The sequence below is a fragment of the Neofelis nebulosa genome, chromosome 1 (genome assembly GCF_028018385.1).
Source record: "Neofelis nebulosa isolate mNeoNeb1 chromosome 1, mNeoNeb1.pri, whole genome shotgun sequence".
In the NCBI taxonomy this organism is placed as follows: domain Eukaryota; kingdom Metazoa; phylum Chordata; class Mammalia; order Carnivora; family Felidae; genus Neofelis; species Neofelis nebulosa.
The window spans coordinates 230,030,103-230,047,075 of record NC_080782.1 but is presented as its reverse complement, the minus strand read 5'-3'; the positions used below and the strand labels follow the sequence as shown (position 1 = coordinate 230,047,075).

The 16,973-nt window shown below is 33.7% G+C and overlaps 1 protein-coding gene across 10 annotated transcripts in view; it reads left to right on the top strand.

The window, feature by feature from the left end:
• The window catches only part of NBEA (neurobeachin), a 681,254-nt gene that overhangs the window by 128,442 nt on the left and 535,839 nt on the right, over positions 1-16,973 (top strand). For 9 of the 10 annotated variants that reach the window (XM_058687599.1, XM_058687578.1, XM_058687548.1 and 6 more), the window contains 2 exons: positions 2,957-3,154; positions 3,791-3,924. In XM_058687599.1, the coding sequence (XP_058543582.1) occupies positions 2,957-3,154; positions 3,791-3,924 (332 nt within the window). Of the gene's footprint in view, positions 1-2,956; positions 3,155-3,790; positions 3,925-16,973 lie in introns of those variants that run through there. The other variant, XM_058687620.1, reaches the window with a different exon arrangement.

The window sequence follows — 16,973 nt, the reverse complement described above, 5'->3', positions numbered from 1 at the left end:
TGTTTTGGAGTCTCTCTCTTCAGAGAGAGAGAGAGAGAGAGGAAAATAAATAAGAAGGAGATATAGAGGAAGTATAAAAAGAATAGATTAAAAATGTTTGGTTAAACAAACCAACAACCAGAATAGAGAAGGGAAGAAAGAAGAGGAAGAAAGGGAAGGAAAAAAATATTACATATATGTTATATATAAAATAAGAGTTGACCAAGAATCAAATCAGAAAATGCAAAACTGCTAGACCAATATCTGAAGGTGCCTTGGAACTGGTGACTCTACTGGTCTGCAGGAGGGGCCATCTGGTTCTGTCATTGTCAATCTTGCTCTGGTAGATACTCAGCTACCAAGCAAAGAGGGGCATGGTTTGGTATAGGCGGGTCCAGCCTCCACAGTGGGCCTGTTTTCTGTTCTCTGAAGCCCCACCTTTTTGGTGATGGCGAGAAAAATATTGACACCCCAGTCTCTCCTCCCCAGACCAGATGACCCAAACCACTGTGTTCAGGCTATTCCCACAGTGCGGCACCTGCACGAGCGGCCTGTGTGTCCCGTTTGTCCCGTTCCACAGCTTCCTGTTCCTCCCAGGCACTTGGCTGGGATTCACACTGGCCCTGAATTTAAAGGATCCTGCTCCAATGCCCCAGTTCCAGTGTAGTGCCATTTTGCCCAGCCAGCAGACAGAGGGCCTCTGACTGGTGGGTGTCTGCAGGATCTTTTGTCCGTGGAGCTGCTATATACCTTCTTACCACAGCACTCAAAGGAGACGACTGCTCTCTCTGACTGCCCTCTGAGCTAGCTACCCAGCCTGGGGCTGGCTCCTCCTCCCCATCAGGAGAGTGTACAGTGTGTCTGCTCCCAGTCCAGAGAAAGTCCTGCAACTCTGGATTGTGTTAGAAATTGGTTCTTTCTCCTTTTTTCCCGTTACCCAGTCTGTGGGTTTTCTCTTGTTCAAATACAATCCTACACTTCCACACCCTCTCTTTCTCTTCCTTTTGTCTATCCACAGAAGGGGATCCCTCTCCTCTCTGCCTGCACCATGTGTTTTATCTCTCCCAATTCATAATCACGCACCTATGGCCTACCAATTTGTCACCAAGGGCCCCTTGAGATGTTTCTGTCACTCTGTAGCCGAGATTCCTGAAATTCTAAGTCTCCTGACCTCGGTACTGCTGTGTTTGAGGGATAAGGGAACTTTGGGTCCCCCTACTTCTCCACCATGTTGACTCCTCTCAAAGAAGACTTTAAAAAAATCTTTTTTTGTAATTGCCACCTATTCTTTAGTACAAGAGGGACTGAAATATAATCTTTATTTTAAACCAGAACATATTTTAAGCCCAACTGTTGCCTCTAGATTGGGAGGTGTGAATCTGTGAGTTATATAAACAGATTACATTTTAAATCTCTGGGGTGGCAGATAAAGTTCTGCATTCCATTTAATTGAGAAGAGAAAGCAAGGTCTGATCCCAAATACTGCAATTGGGTTAGCTTATTTCTAATATCAAAATATGTAAATGTGCTTACATTTAAAGGACAAAAAGTATCATCCTTCCATAGCTACTTACGTACAAATTTTCATTTATTCATGCTGCTCTTCCCTTTGCATGTGCCTAATTCAATGGTTTGCATCCAGGTTCCAGTAAGGAAGGCTCTCTGGATACGAGTTTAGAAGTACAAAATGGGCTGAATTTGACCTGACATGTTTGGTCTGCCCAGTGTTTTTAAATATTTGCATTAAACTACAAATTAGGTGATTTTATATTTATGTAAAAGTCCAGAGTTCATGTTCCTTTGGAAAAATATTGAGGAACTGGCAACATGGTACAATAATTGACTTGAGCTGAACATTGAGGAACACTTTTAGACAGGATGTGTACTTCTGTAGTCTGAAGAAACCCCCCCTTGACCTGCTTCATTTATGCACGTGTCTGTTCACCTCCTACGAGAATGTGAGTTTGGAACGTTTGGTTTAATCTTACTGTAACAGTAACCAATCGAGCCACATTGGTTAAATGATGTCTTTGACACCAAATAAAGGTCTAGAGATAATTAGTGGTAGAGCCTAGATTATAATATAGGTCACTTCACTTTTAATCCATTGATACTGGTACCATCTATTCCAGATCTTAAGTTTTCTAACATTCAGTTTTCATAGTTATTAGGTTGAAAATAATAAAAATACTGATATCATGTAATTGTTGCAAAGGTGAAATATTACTTATCATTGTCATTGTCAGGTTTATATCTGTAGTGAAATTTTAACCATTTCTACCAATACTTTTATTACAGCTAGTACATCTTTATTATTTCTGTATTCTGTATATAAAGTGGTGACACTTTATATATGCACAGTGTTTTTAAATATTTGCATTAAATTACAAATTTGCAAATAAAATATAAATTAAAATTCATATATATATGTATATATGAACTTCTGGGTTTAACATGACTTTCTGATGCTCTTGTAGAGTGGTATTGTTATTCAATATGTTGCTATACTTAAGACCTAAATATTTCTACACATAAATATTCTTCATAGTCTTAAATGATATTCATTTTTCTATATGAGTAATTGATGTCCCAGGTACTGTATACTCGTGTACATACTTGTGAATGTGTTAACAAGAAACATTAAATTTATGTCATGCAGTATTAAATCAAACTCCCTTTATATTTAATAACATCTGAATGTACATTTTTTTCTAATAAAATTATTTTGTAGATAATCAAAACAACAATAAAAATGAGAATATGAAGATCTGAGTGTGTTTATTAGCATGCTGAGTACAATTTAACTCCTAGAACTGAAGTGAGCTAACAAAATAATATAATACCATTGACTAACACCTGACACATGGAAGGGTCAAAACAAATTGTTTATTATCTTAAATACTTCTGTGCTTTAAGACTTTAGAGTTTTATTATGTTACATTTAAAAAGAGAATTTAATTTAGTTTTATTTTTTCAGAGTACCTTCAAATTTAAATCTGAGAGTGACATTCATTTGGCAGAACATCATAAACAGGTTCTGTATGATGGGAAACTTGCAAGTAGCATTGCATTTACATATAATGCTAAGGCCACTGATGCGCAGCTATGCCTGGAATCATCACCAAAGGAAAATGCATCAATTTTTGTGCATTCCCCACATGCCCTAATGCTCCAGGTAGGTGAATAGTAGCTTAGTTTCCATATTTTCATTGAGTATTAACAGTATCTATTTTACGTATTAAATATTACCAACCTATAGGTCTACAGTTGGTATTTTTTTTTTCATCTTCTAGTTCTTGGCATGACATTTTTGCCTTCTACCTTATTTTTTTATTTTAATTTTTTGGCAATATACTTTACCTTGGACTAGTCAGTCTCCTTAGTAGGGAATCTATCATTTCTGTTATCTTATCTGTTATATATCCTTTGGAAAAAAAATCATTTGATTAGCTGAACAGATAGCTGTTAGACACAAAAATATACATTGCTTTAAGGATGTACTAATATAACTCCCCCACATAAAAATTACTTGAATGTCTTTAAATCTTCTGATGGTATTTCTTATTCTAAATTATTTTTCCATTTATAGCTTCATATTTCAGTATAAAAATCTCAACATAAGTTCCAGATTTAAAGTGGTTGGCAAAGATATTTCAAGTTTTTATTTTATATATGTATCAAAAATTATATAACTGAGGGCTTAAAAAATGTCAATATTTTTGAAATTCTTTTTACGAAGTTATTTGGAACAAGGAAATAATGATAACTTATGCCTCAGAAATTTAATACACATTTTTGTTTTTGAACATAGGATGTGAAGGCTATAGTAACACATTCAATTCATAGTGCAATTCATTCAATTGGAGGGATTCAAGTGCTTTTTCCACTTTTTGCCCAACTGGACAATCGTCAGCTCAATGACAGTCAAGTGGAAACAACTGTCTGGTAAGTTTTCTTTGAATGTGTAATTTGTACACACTTAGATAATGCCTGACATCCTTGGTGCTGTGTAAATGTGTTGTAAAATTTGGTTTTTATCCCTGACATGCTAATAAAAGTTCCTTTAGGACTAAGGCAGATACAAATTTACACATTATTAAGACTTGACACAATCATAAAGGAAGGACTTCCTTGATAATAAATGAAAACATCTTACTAGATGTAGCCTAGTGATTATAATACAAGTTGAGGAAAAATGGTAGTCCCAACCTTATCCTTTGGAAATGCTTATGGTTTGGATCATCCATGAAATCCTGTCGGCTTTAAAAAAATTACTAGGGTAAAGTTTATTCTGAAGAATACAATTTGATAACAGTTATATAACTTACATGTTAGTATTATTTTATAATGATATTATCATAAGACCAGCATAATATTAAAAGATATTAGCTTTCCTTTAAATACAGTTCCTGCATGAGAACCCAGATATACCCAAGGTATATCTGTGTTTATATAATTCAGTTATTTTCTGATTAGGTTGATTTTATGTGTAATTTTTGTAGTTTCCTTCCTTTTTATTAAACATACCTCATGCATAAAATTTTATATTTTTTATATTTAATTTTATATCTTAGAATCATTTATGTAAGTAGTTAAATGTGAGTTTTAAGAATGATTTTTACGGTGTACATTGCTATGTTTGGAGAATTTAAAGAGAAAATTGTATAGGTAAACATTCATTTTTACTCCAAAAGCAATATAGGAATGCTTCACTAGTATGTACACATATGTATAAAAGTCTTCCAATTTTGAATTGTTGGAAAACCTAGTGAATGAAGCAAACAAAGGTGGGAAAAATTTCAAGTCCGTTGAAATGTAACATGATTTTCTCATATTTATTATCTAAATAAGTTATTAACAAAATTCTATTTTAATATTGCTAATAATATTATCCCTGTATTGAGACCATCTTTATGTAAAGTATAAATATGAATATAAATGTGACCTGTACATTTACAACACTGAGCTCCATGGGTCATGCTTTTTTATATCAGTGTAAAGGTTGAAGTCTTGAAGTTAAAAGGAATCTCGAGATCATACCCTGCTGTGATACTACTTTGCTACAAGATCTTAAGTAATTTCATTGGGCGGCATATCAGCCTAGTGGAAAAATAAAACTTTAAATTTCCATCTTGGATCTAAATTCAAAATGTTTTGCTCTTTATCATCCAAGTGAACCAATATACATTGTAATCAGTAATTAAAAACTTAGTGCTATGAGAAGAAATTGGCAGAGGAAGTAGCCAGTAGAAAATTCCCATGTGTAATTTAAATATTCCTTATGAATTAATATTGTCCATAGTTATTCTAACCTGAAATGGAATTTGTTGCTTTGTGAATAAAATTAGAAAGATTATGGAGTTTGAAATGTTATAACTGAAACAAACTATCACAGTAATTTATGTTTACATGAATAGCTATTATAAAATCTTAGTGCTAAGCTCATATTTTAACAGGTTATCTGGTCCATTCATCCAAGGCACATGGTTATTTTTCATTGCCTGTCTTCAAAACTCATTTTGATATTTACACTATATTTTGGTATCTTAAACTGTATTTATTTCATCATGGAGATAGAAGACAATGTAAACAGTCAGCATTCTGATTTTCATTTTTATTTGTTTTTAGTTCTTTTATGTCACTCATCTTAACTTTTCTCTGTAATAAATAACTTCAACTTTTGCAATGATATATATGTTCTTCTTAGTTTAAATCCAACAGAAAACATATAATAAGAAAAGTATCACTATCCTCTTTAGTAATCATACATACCCAATTCCCAGCTACCCTGCAGTTAATTCAGTTATGTGCTATTTTGAATTCTTATCTAATACTTTTACATTAATTGTGTCCAAGCCCTTGATGTTTGAGGTTGGCTCTTTTGTGGACAACTGTATCTATCAGCAGTATAGTCTTTTGTTATTTAAACTTTTGAAAGGGGAGGCATTATAGATAAGTGTGCACATCAGTGATATAGTCTTTCAGTGATACAGTCTTTCTAACATTTAAAATGTTAAAGTTGTTAAATGGGACTTCTCCCTCTACTTGAAGAACATAGATTCTTAGCTGTAGGACAAGGGTTGGTAGAATTTCTTGTGTCCTGGCTGTATCCTAAACTCATATAGATGAATGAGACCTTGAAATAGGTTATACCATCTTATTTTTAGTTATTATTGAATTATTCTAAATCAATGAGAATCTATTTAAAGTTTTTAAATTTCCAGAGAAAATTAGATACCCTCTTTTCTGAAAATCCGTTTGCATAATAAGCATATGTCAACAATTGTAATATTATCTAATTCTTAATTACTTTATGGAACAATTGAGCTAAGCTATAAAGTTAGTTACTTCTCTGTCTTCTGTGTTTCAAGCTGAAGTATTTAGTTTCCATGTACTTTCGTCTACTTAGCAGTCCATTTTTATGAAACTTTGTATTGTTTCTGCAAGCTTTACCTCTCTGTTGGCACTGTTACACTGTCCTTACAAATCTTGATGAGTTTTACTCTATATAAGAGGCTTTGTATGAAAATGATTTATTGACATAATTATCTTATTTTTTGGAGCTTTTAAAGGTAGGCTTTGTGAGAATTTTTGTGGCTTTGTTTTATCATGAAAGCTATGTATTATAGTTGTTATATGTGTGGACTTTAAAGTCAGACAGACTTGGGTTCAAATGCTGAGTTTACTGTATTATTAGTACACCTTTGTTAACAATTTTGTGCTTCAGCTTCCACCATTATAAAATGTAGTAATAATAGCTCATTGGATTCTTTAGATTCAATGTGATAAAATATATAGATTGACGTAGTAAACAGTACATGCTGGGTTTTGTTATCCTGATGACATTGGGCTAGGCGATCTGTAAAATTATCTCTAATACTACAGTTTCATATTTAAAAAATGATATATTATTAATCTTGGAAGTTGGTTGTTATAATACAGGCTGTATTACTTTGTATTTGAACTTCTTTCTACCAGTGATATAGTATTTACAATAGAGAATTACTGAAGTAATGAAGTAGGACTTATATTTTGAACTTTAGTTGTAGTGATGAAAACTGGTTTTGAACTATCCATTTTCTAGATATAGTGGCTTAAATAGAGGATGTGTTAACTCAAGTTTTGAAGCCAAACACCAAGTCAAAGAAAGCCTGGAAGGGTTTAAGATGAGTTTTCTTTAACTAGTTTTTAGATTTTGTATAGCTGCCCCTTTAGTATTTAAATCTCCAGGAATAACACTTCCTATCGCCTTCTCTTTTAACATGTAATTTTAACTTTTATTATGGCACAAAAAAATTAACCAACAAAATGAATAGATAATATTCAATAGATAATAATTCAATAATATTGTTGAATTGAGTTAAATAGCTTGTGGCAACACAAACAGTATATTTGATGTTACCTGTTTTTGAATAAGTAAATTAGGCCAATATGTAATTACCATTGTGATTTCATTCTATTCATAATGATTCTCAAGCACTGTGATCACCTTGATTAATTCTGTCAAGTGATCAAAACTATTTGGATGTTTTATCATTTCTCAGGAACTAATACTATTTTGCATTGGATGCGTCAATCTTAGTCCAGTGAATATTGAAAGCAATGACTAAACAAATTGCCTTCCATTAGACATTTAATAGTCAATAACTTAAAGAATAAATAAATGATTAACAAATTATTTCAAGAAAGTATAACTCCAATCTTGAAGTAATCATATTTTTTTATTTTATATCTAAGAATGACTCAATACATTAGAAATTTCATTTTCCTTTGATTTGGATGATCAGATACATTGACTGTACATGACATTCTTTCTCATTTGGCCCAGCCTCCTTTTTTCAAGAACGTATGTTATTAAATTCTGTAGGTGATATAAAACAAATCTTCCTTATTGTGTGTTGTGGGAAGAATTTGCTTTGGAAAAATGTTTTCTAGTGCAAGGTATAAATAGACTTTTGTATATCAAGCAGTTAAAAATACACTAAGGAAGAAATTCTCATTAGAGACGGTGTGATGCAATAAGCAGGACTTCCTTTGGTGTCAGACAGATTAAGACTCACACCAGTGTTGTGTTATGTATTTTCTGATTTTAGGTGACGGGTTGTTCAAGGATGTGTAGTACTAGTTGTACATGGCATGTACTGAGTACTTAACTATGTGCCAGCGTCTGTAACTGTGTTATCTCATTTACTACTTTTCTGCTGATGAGGGAGAGAAAAACCGAGTAACTTCCTCAAGGCACGAGATTTAAGTGGCAGATTAGGACCCGGATCCGAATCCTGAAAGCCTGATTCCAGAGCCCTCCCTCTAAACCAATGTGGGCAACTCTGAGAATCACTTTTGCCAGCTGTGGTATGATTTTCATAATGCCAACTTTATCTGAGTATAACATGAACTAAACTAAGATAGTACGTGTTGAAGTATCTACCATATTATCTGGTACATAATAGGCATTGAATGTGTTTTCTCTCTTTCCTCAGTAAATATTAGATCACTATTGGTGTGATATAATTTTGTATGACTAAATTTTATTTTTAATGCGATTTTAATTCTGAAAAATTTTATAAGCTAAAATTCAATTTCAAGTGATAGTTTCAATGAATTCTTTTAAGTATATAAATATTTTTTCTGAGAAAAGTGTTCTTTTTGATTTTAGTTATGATATAAGCTGTTTGGTAGACTGCTTGATGGAATATAAGATATAAAAAAGATTTAGAGAATCCCATAAGGCATTTACGTCTGTGACCTATCATTAAGAATCTTCTTGTAATGTGAATGTTAAGAACTCATCAATTTGTTTAGTGAATTTAAATGAAGTTTTTTTTTCTTAAAATGTATCTTGCTCATCAGTTCTTCCGATGATTATCTTGAATTTTATAGTCCCCTTAATAATTAAGAATTTCCCTTAATTAAAAATTTCATTGTAAATTCCTGACTAGCGCTATTGTCATATGTAAACCAACAAAGTTGCCTGGAAATTGCAGTATTTCAGTCACTTACTTAGCTCAACAGATTTTTTCCTTAGACTTTGAAGTGACATAAAAGACCTTTTTCCAATCACATTTTCTGATTGTAAGTTGAGGGAAAGTTACCTACTATACAATGTCAAAATTCTTTTAAATACTTTTAACCCAGCTGACAAATAAATGAAAAGGGATTGGTTTAGGTAGGCAAAATAAGTGAGACATCTGTTTATAATGATTATCTCTCTTGTGAAGGTTATTGTACATATGTATAGAATATAGTATTTTGGTTTCCACGAGTACTTAGATATTTTAAAATACATACCTACCAATTATATTCCCTTTATATTTTTTGGAAAGAATGTATGTCTGTCACAGTTAGTATGTATGTGTGTATATATATATATATATATATATATATATATACATACATACATATATATATTTGCTAGTTTGCCTTATTTTAGTTTACTAAATTATTAATGAAAAACTCTTTGAAGTAAAATAGACACAAAGTGTATTTGGGTCAGTATTACTACTATTAGAGGAGAAAAAAGCAGATAATTATTTAGTGAGATTTAGCTAAAGTAAAATGGAATTTATATTGCATTTACTGTGAAAATGAATTTTTAAGGAGTAAAAATAAAATACATTAAGTATTCTCCCTAAACATAGGGAAATTATAATTTAATGTTCAAATAGCCTCCTTTTGTCAGACAAGTCCTTTTTACTCTATGGAGTCCTTAAAGGAGATATCTAATAATACAACTTCTAGTACATGTAGCAATTTAATAAATTTGTCAGCTGTCAACAACAAAGAATATTTTGTTTTACTCTTGATTTATGATTTATGATTCATTGACTTTTCACATAAGCTGGTGTCTTAATAGTCCATTTTAAAGTGTTTTTTACAATGAGTGATTACTTTTTCACAATAATTCTTTCATGAAAAGTTTCTTTTAAATCTAGTGAAATCCATTTTCAATGCTATGTTACTTTGTGCTATTTCAGTGTATAGCACATAATTTGCTCTGGAAAAGGCAAGGCTTTTGCTGTATCTTTGACCCCCCCAAAAAAAGGATAGTTGTTTAGTCAAAGGGATAACTACAAGTTATTTGTTGCAGAAATTTTGACAACATGAGCACATCTTCAGTGAATTATTGCGTTAATTTTCCTCTAGTTTGTATATCCACATCCTTTCTCCTTTGATATTTCAGTCTTGTAACAATTTTGTTATTTTTCACATGAAATAGAATTTATTTCCTTTAACTTTCCTTTTACATTCTTTTTGAAAGTAAGAAAAATTGCTTCATTCATTTCGATTGTATGGTAATCATAGAATCTAAAACTAAAATAGATATTATTTGCTTTTATAAAAACTATTGCCATATGCTAGGCTGTTCACCTTCAGAAGCCCAAATTTCTTTTTTTCTTTCCCTTTCTTTCTCTTCTTTCTCTTTCTTTCTCTTTCTTTCTTTCTTTTTCTTTCTTTCTTTCTTTCTTTCTCTTCTTTCTTTCTCTTCTTTCTTTCTTTCTTTCTCTTTCTCTTCTTTCTTTCTTTCTTTCTTTCTTTCTTTCTTTCTTTCTTTCTCTTTTTTCTTTTCTTTCTTTCTTTCTTTCTTTCTTTCTTTCTTTCTTTCTTTCTTTCTTTCTTTCTTTCTTTCTTTTAAATGTTTATTTATTTTGAAAGAGGGAGCTCTCGCATGAGCTGGGGAGGGGCGGTGAGAGAGGGAGAGAGAGGATCTCTGCACTATCAGAGCAGAACCCGATACAGGCTCAGTCTCATGAACCATGAGATCATGACTTAAGCCGAAATCAGGAGGTGGACCGTTAACTCACTGAGCCACCCAGGTGCCCCAGAAGCCCCTATTTTCTAATGAAAAGTGGGTATAATACTAAGGTTCTTCCCAATGTTGAGGCTCTTTTCCCTTGCTCTTCCCTGGATGTGATGACCGTTATGTCATATTTAAGAAAAGAATCTGTAAGAAAAGAATCTTTTCTTCTGAATTGAATCTTTAAGAATTAATAAGTCATCATCAGGAGGTTCTAGTCAACTTAGTATTGTAATTTTATTTACTTTTATGTTATTTTGTTTCTGGGTCCCTGATCTTATTACCTAGGCTGATAACTCCCAAAGCTTTTTTTCTAGCTATCTTCTATTTAGGCTCATATACCCAAACTCTGTAGAAGGTATCTCAAACTTAACATGCCCTAAATAAAAACTACAAATCTTCTTCTTTGCACAATTTTTATTACTTTTGAAATTCTTTTTATTTAGAAATTTTAAAATTATTTTTAATTTTTTTAAAGACTTCCATTTTTTAGGAGAAGTTTTAGGTTTACAATAAAATCAAGAAGATACAGAGATTTCCCGTATACTCCCTTTCCCCCACATAATATACCCTCCCCCTTAATCAACATCACTCATCAGAATGACACGTTTTACCAAGGATGACACTAAATTGTTTCAATGTAATGACCCAAAGTCTGCAGTTTATCTTAGAATTCACTCTTGGTGTTATACGTTCTATGGGCTTAGGAAAAATGTGATAACAGTGTATCCATAATTAGAATACCATACCAAGTACTTTCACTTCCCTGAAAATTCTTTGTGCTCCACTTAGTCATCCTCTTCCTTCTCATACCCACCCCTTGGAAACCACTGGTCTTTTCATCATCTTCATATTTTTTGTGTTTTCCACAATGTCGTAGTTGAAATCATACAGTATGCAACCTTTTCAGATTGTCTTTTTTCCCTTGGTAATATACAATGAGGATCCCTTCATGTCTTTTCATGGCTTGATAGTTCATTTCTTTTTAGCTCTGAATGTATATATTCCTTTGTCTGTATATACCACAGCTTATGAACCCATTCACCTACTGAAGGACATCCTGGTTGTTTCCAAATTTTGACCATTACAACTGAAGCTGCTGTAAACCTTGTGCAGGTTTTTGTATGGATATAACTTTTCACCTTCTTTGGGTAGATACCAAGGAGCATGGTTGCTGGTTCATATGATGAAAGTATGTTTATTTCTGTAAGAAACCTCTAAATTGTCTTCCAAAGTGGGCATGCCATTTTTTGCATTCCACCAGAAATGCATGAGAATTCCTGCTGCTCCATAGCCTCACTGGCACTTGGTGTCGGTGGTCTGGAACTTGGCTATTTTAGTAGGTATGTAGTGGTGCTTCATTGCTGTTTCCTTTTGCATTTACCTGATGACACGATATGGGGCATCTTTTCATAGCTTCATTTTTCATCTATATCTGCTTCATTGAGGTGTCTGTTAAGGTCTTTGGTTCATATTTTAATCAGGTTGTTTGTTTTCTTATTCAGTTTTTTTAAAGATTTATTTTTTAGAGGGAGAATGACAGAGAGAGGGAGAGAGAGAGAGAGAGAGAGAGGGAGAAAGTGAAAGTAGAGGAGGTACAGAGAGAGAGGAAAGGGTGAGAGAGAGAGAATACCAAGCAGGCTCTGCACCATCAGTGCAGAACCCAATGCGAGGCTCAAACCCACAAACTGTGAAAGCATGACCTGAGCTGAAGCCAGATGCTCAACTGACTGAGCCCCAGGCACCCTCTTACAGTTCAGTTTTAAGAGTCCTTTTTATTCTTTGGGTAACAGGTTTTTGGGGTTTATTTTTGTTTTTTTGTTTGTTTGTTTATTTGTTTGTTTTTATCAGGTGTATCTTTTGCAAATATTTTCTCCCGGTCTGTGGCTTGTCTTTTAATTCCCTTGCTATTACCTTTCTAGGAGAAGATTTTAATTTTAATGAAGTCAAAGTTATCAATTATTTCTTAATGGATTTGTCTTTGGTATTATATCTAAAAAGTCATCACCATACTCAAGGTCATCCATGTTTTTTCTTATGTTATCTTCTAGGAGTTTTTTGTTTTGCATTTTACATTTAGGTCTGTGACCCATTTTGAGTAAATTTTTGTGAAAGGTGTAAGGTGTATTTCTTGATGGGTAGTTGGTCAGTTTTTCCAGCATAATTTGTTGAAGATACTGTCTTTGCTCCATTGTATTACCTTTGTTCATTTGCCAAAGATCAGTTGACTATATTTATATGTGTCCATTTATGGGATCTCTATTCTGTTTCATTGATCTATTTTTTATTCTGTCCCCAATACCACACTGTCTTGATTACTATAGTTTTATAGTAAGTCTTGAAGTTAGTAGTGTCAGCACTCTAACATTGTTCTTTAATACTTTCTTGACTATTTTTTGCCTCTCTGTATAAACTTTAGAATACATTGTCAATATCCATAAAATAATTTACTGGATTTTTGACTAGTATTCCACTGAACCTATAGATCTATTTGGGAAGAACAGACATGTTGACAGTATTTCTTCCTCCTATTCATGTACACGGAATATCTCTCCATTTATTTAGTTCATTTTTTATTTCAATTTGGAGAGTTTAATTTTTATTATATAGATCTTATTTATATACTGTTAGATTTAGATACATAAGTATTTGATTTCTGGGGGGTGCTAATGTAAATGGTACTAAAATTTTAATTTCAGATTCCACTTCTTCATTGTTGGTTTGTAGGAAAACAATTTGACTTTTTTATATTAATCTTGTATCCTGCAAGCTTGCTTTAATTGCTTATTAGTTCCAAGAGTTTTTTTGTGGATTTTTTTCAGATTTTCTACACAGTCATGCCACCTGCAAACAAAGACACTTTAATGTCTCCCTTCCCAATTTGTATGTATGATGTGGAAAAGAAGTGGTGAGATGGGACATTTTGCCTTGTGTCTCATCTTAGTGGGAAAGCTTTAGTTTTTCATCATTAAGTATGATGTTAGCTGTAGGGTTTTTAAAAATTTTTTTTAATGTTTGTTTATTTTTGAGAAGAGACAGAATGTGAGCAGGGAAGGGGCAGAGAGAGAGGGAGACACAGAATCCAAAGCAGGCGCCAGGCCCTGAGCTGTCAGCACCCAGCCCGATGCAGGGATCGAACTCACAAACTGCAGATCATGACCTGAAGTTGGACACTTAACCAACTCCCACCTAGGTGCCCCTTAGTTGTAGGTTTTTTATAGATAATCTTTATCCAGTTGAGAAAGTTCCTAGTTTACTGAGAGTTTTTATCATGAATCGTTGTTGAATTATGACAGATGCTTCTTCTGCATCTTTTGATATGAGCATGTCATTTTTCTTTTTTAGCCTAATGATGTGACGGATTATATTTGATTTTTGAATCTTGAACTAGCCTTGCGTACTTTGGATAAATCCCACTTGGTTGTGGTGTTGTGTAATTCTTTTTGTACTTTTTTGGATATAATTTACTAATATCTGATTGAGGATTTTTGCATATATGTTCATGGGAGACATTGGTCTGTAGTTTTCTTAAAATATCTTTGTCTGGGGGCTCCTGGGTGTCTTGGTTGGTTAAGCGTCCGACTTCGGCTCAGGTCACGATCTCACGGTCCGTGAGTTCGAGCCCCGCGTCGGGCTCTGTGCTGACAGCTCAGAGCCTGGAGCCTGTTTCGGATTCTGTGTCTCCCTCTCTCTCTGCTCCTCCCCTGTTCATGCTCTGTCTCTCTCTGTCTCAAAAAAATAAATAAACGTTAAAAAAAATTAAAAAAAAATATCTTTGTCTGGTTTTGGTATTAGAGTGATGCTTAGGAAGTAGTTCCTCTGTTTCAACTCTCTGAAAGACATTCTAGACAATTGGTATAATTTCTTCCCATTTAGAGTGTTTGGTAGAATTTACTCTAGTGATCCCATTTGAGCCTGGTGCTTTCTGTTTTAGAAAATTAATTGTTGAGTCAGTTTCTTTAATAGATACAAGTGTGTTCAGAATGTTTATTCCCTTCTGTGTGAGATTTGACAGCTTGTGCCTTTCAAGTAGCTGGTCTTTTTCATTAGGTTATCAAATCTATGGGCATAGAATTGTTCCTAGTATTCCTTTTTATTCTTTTAATTTCCATAGGATCTGTAGTTACATCCCTTCTTTCATTTCTGACATTAGTATTATTTTCTGTCCTGTCACTTTTTTTATTAGACTGGCTAGAGGTTTTTCAATTTCATCGATGTTTTCAAAGAACTAGCTTTTTGTTCCATTGATTTTCTCTTTTGATTTCCTCTTTTCAGTTGCTTTCATTTGTACTCTAATAATTCTTCTTCTTCCTCTTCCTCTTCCTCTTCCTCTTCCTCCTCCTACTCCTCCTCTTCTCCTTCCCCTCTCCCCCCTCCTCTTTATCTCCCTTCTTCTTCTTCTTCTTCTTCTTCTTCTTCTTCTTCTTCTGTGCTTACTTTGGATTTAGTTTACTCTCATTTTTCTAGTTTCTTAAGGTGGAAATGTAGATTATTATTTTAGATCTTTCTTCTTTTCTATAGGTGCATAATAGAGGATTCAGCACATAATTCCAGTGTGTAGAGAGGTGGTTCCCTCTACCACTGCCACTCCGAACAATTCTCTGTAACACTAGCTGATTGTCCTACAATTTAATTCAATTCTAACACTGTCTACTTGGAGGTAGTGTCTGATGGCACACATTAATGGCCCTGTCGTAGAAGACTGCTGCTCTGAATTCAGATACCAGTCACAAGCCCAGATTATCTCCTGTGCTTCTGACCAACTGACTATACATTGAGGGTTCAACCAACCCCCTCCTTGGACTTATGGTGCCAATCAGAAGTCTGGGTTGTTACCTGGATTTCTGATAGATTATCAATCAGAGGTTCCTACTATAACCTCCTTTGGTTTAATTAATTTGCTAGAGTGTCTCACAGAGCTCAGGGAAACATTTTGCTTACTGGATTGCTGGTTTATTATAAGAAGATACGATAAAAGATACAGATGAACATTTAGATGAACATTTAGATGAAAGAAATGCATAAGGGCAACATATAGGGAAAGGGGCACAGAGCTACCATGCCCTCTTCAGGCATTCCACTGTCTCAGCATCCCCAGATGTTCACAGACCAGCTCTTCAAATCCTGCCCTTTTGGGATTTTGGTTGATTGAATCAATGGCCATTGGTGGTTGAACTCAGTCTCCAGTATCTCTGTTGTCCCTGGAAGACAGGGTTAGGGAGGTGGGACTAAAATTTCCAGCCTTCTCATCACGTGATTGGCTTCCCTGGCAACTAGTTCCCATCTTTAGGTGAGTACCCGAAGTAATCTCATTACCGTGACAAAAGACATTTTTCTCACTCTCATCACTTAGGAAATTTCAGGGATTTTAGGAGAGGAGCTCTGTGCCAGAAACAAGGATGAAGACCAAATAAATATGTTGTTATTATAGATCACAATATCACAGCATTCGGTGCTGTAAATTTCATTGTAAGCATTGCTTTCATTTCATTCCACAAATTTTGCTATGTTGTGTTTTCATTTTAATTTCATTCAAAATATTTTTAGTATCTCTTGAGATTCTTCAATCTGTGTTATTTGAAAGTGTGCTTTTAATCTCCACGTGTTATGTTCTTTTATTGATTTCTAATTATTAATTCTATTGTGATCTGAGAGAAGACATGTATGATTTTTATTCACTTAAAATTCGTAAGATGTGATTTATGGCTCCAGTTGTGGTCTGTCTTTTTGAATGTTCCATGTAAGCTTGAAAGAAATGTGTATTCGGTTGTTGTTGGATGAAGTTGTGTATAGATACCAGTCTTCTCCAGTTACTTGTTGGTGTTGTTGAGTTCAACTGTGTCCTAACTGATTTTCTGCATGCTGCATTTGTCTGTTTGTGAGAGAGGGAAGGATGTTGAAGTCTCCAGGTGTAATAGTGGATTCATCTGTTTCTCCTTGCAGTTACAGTGGTATTTGCCTCACGTAGTTTGATGTTCTGTTGTTAGGTGTATACACTTTAAGAAATGTTATGTCTTCCTGAAAAACTGACCCCTTTATCATTATATAATACCTTGTTAATTAATCTCTGATAATTTTCCTTGCTTTGAAGACTGCCCTGTCTGAAATTAATGTAGGTACTTCTACTTTGTTTTGATTGTTGTTAGCTTGGTATATTTTTTTCTATCCATTTACTTTTAATCTGTGTCTTTATATTAAA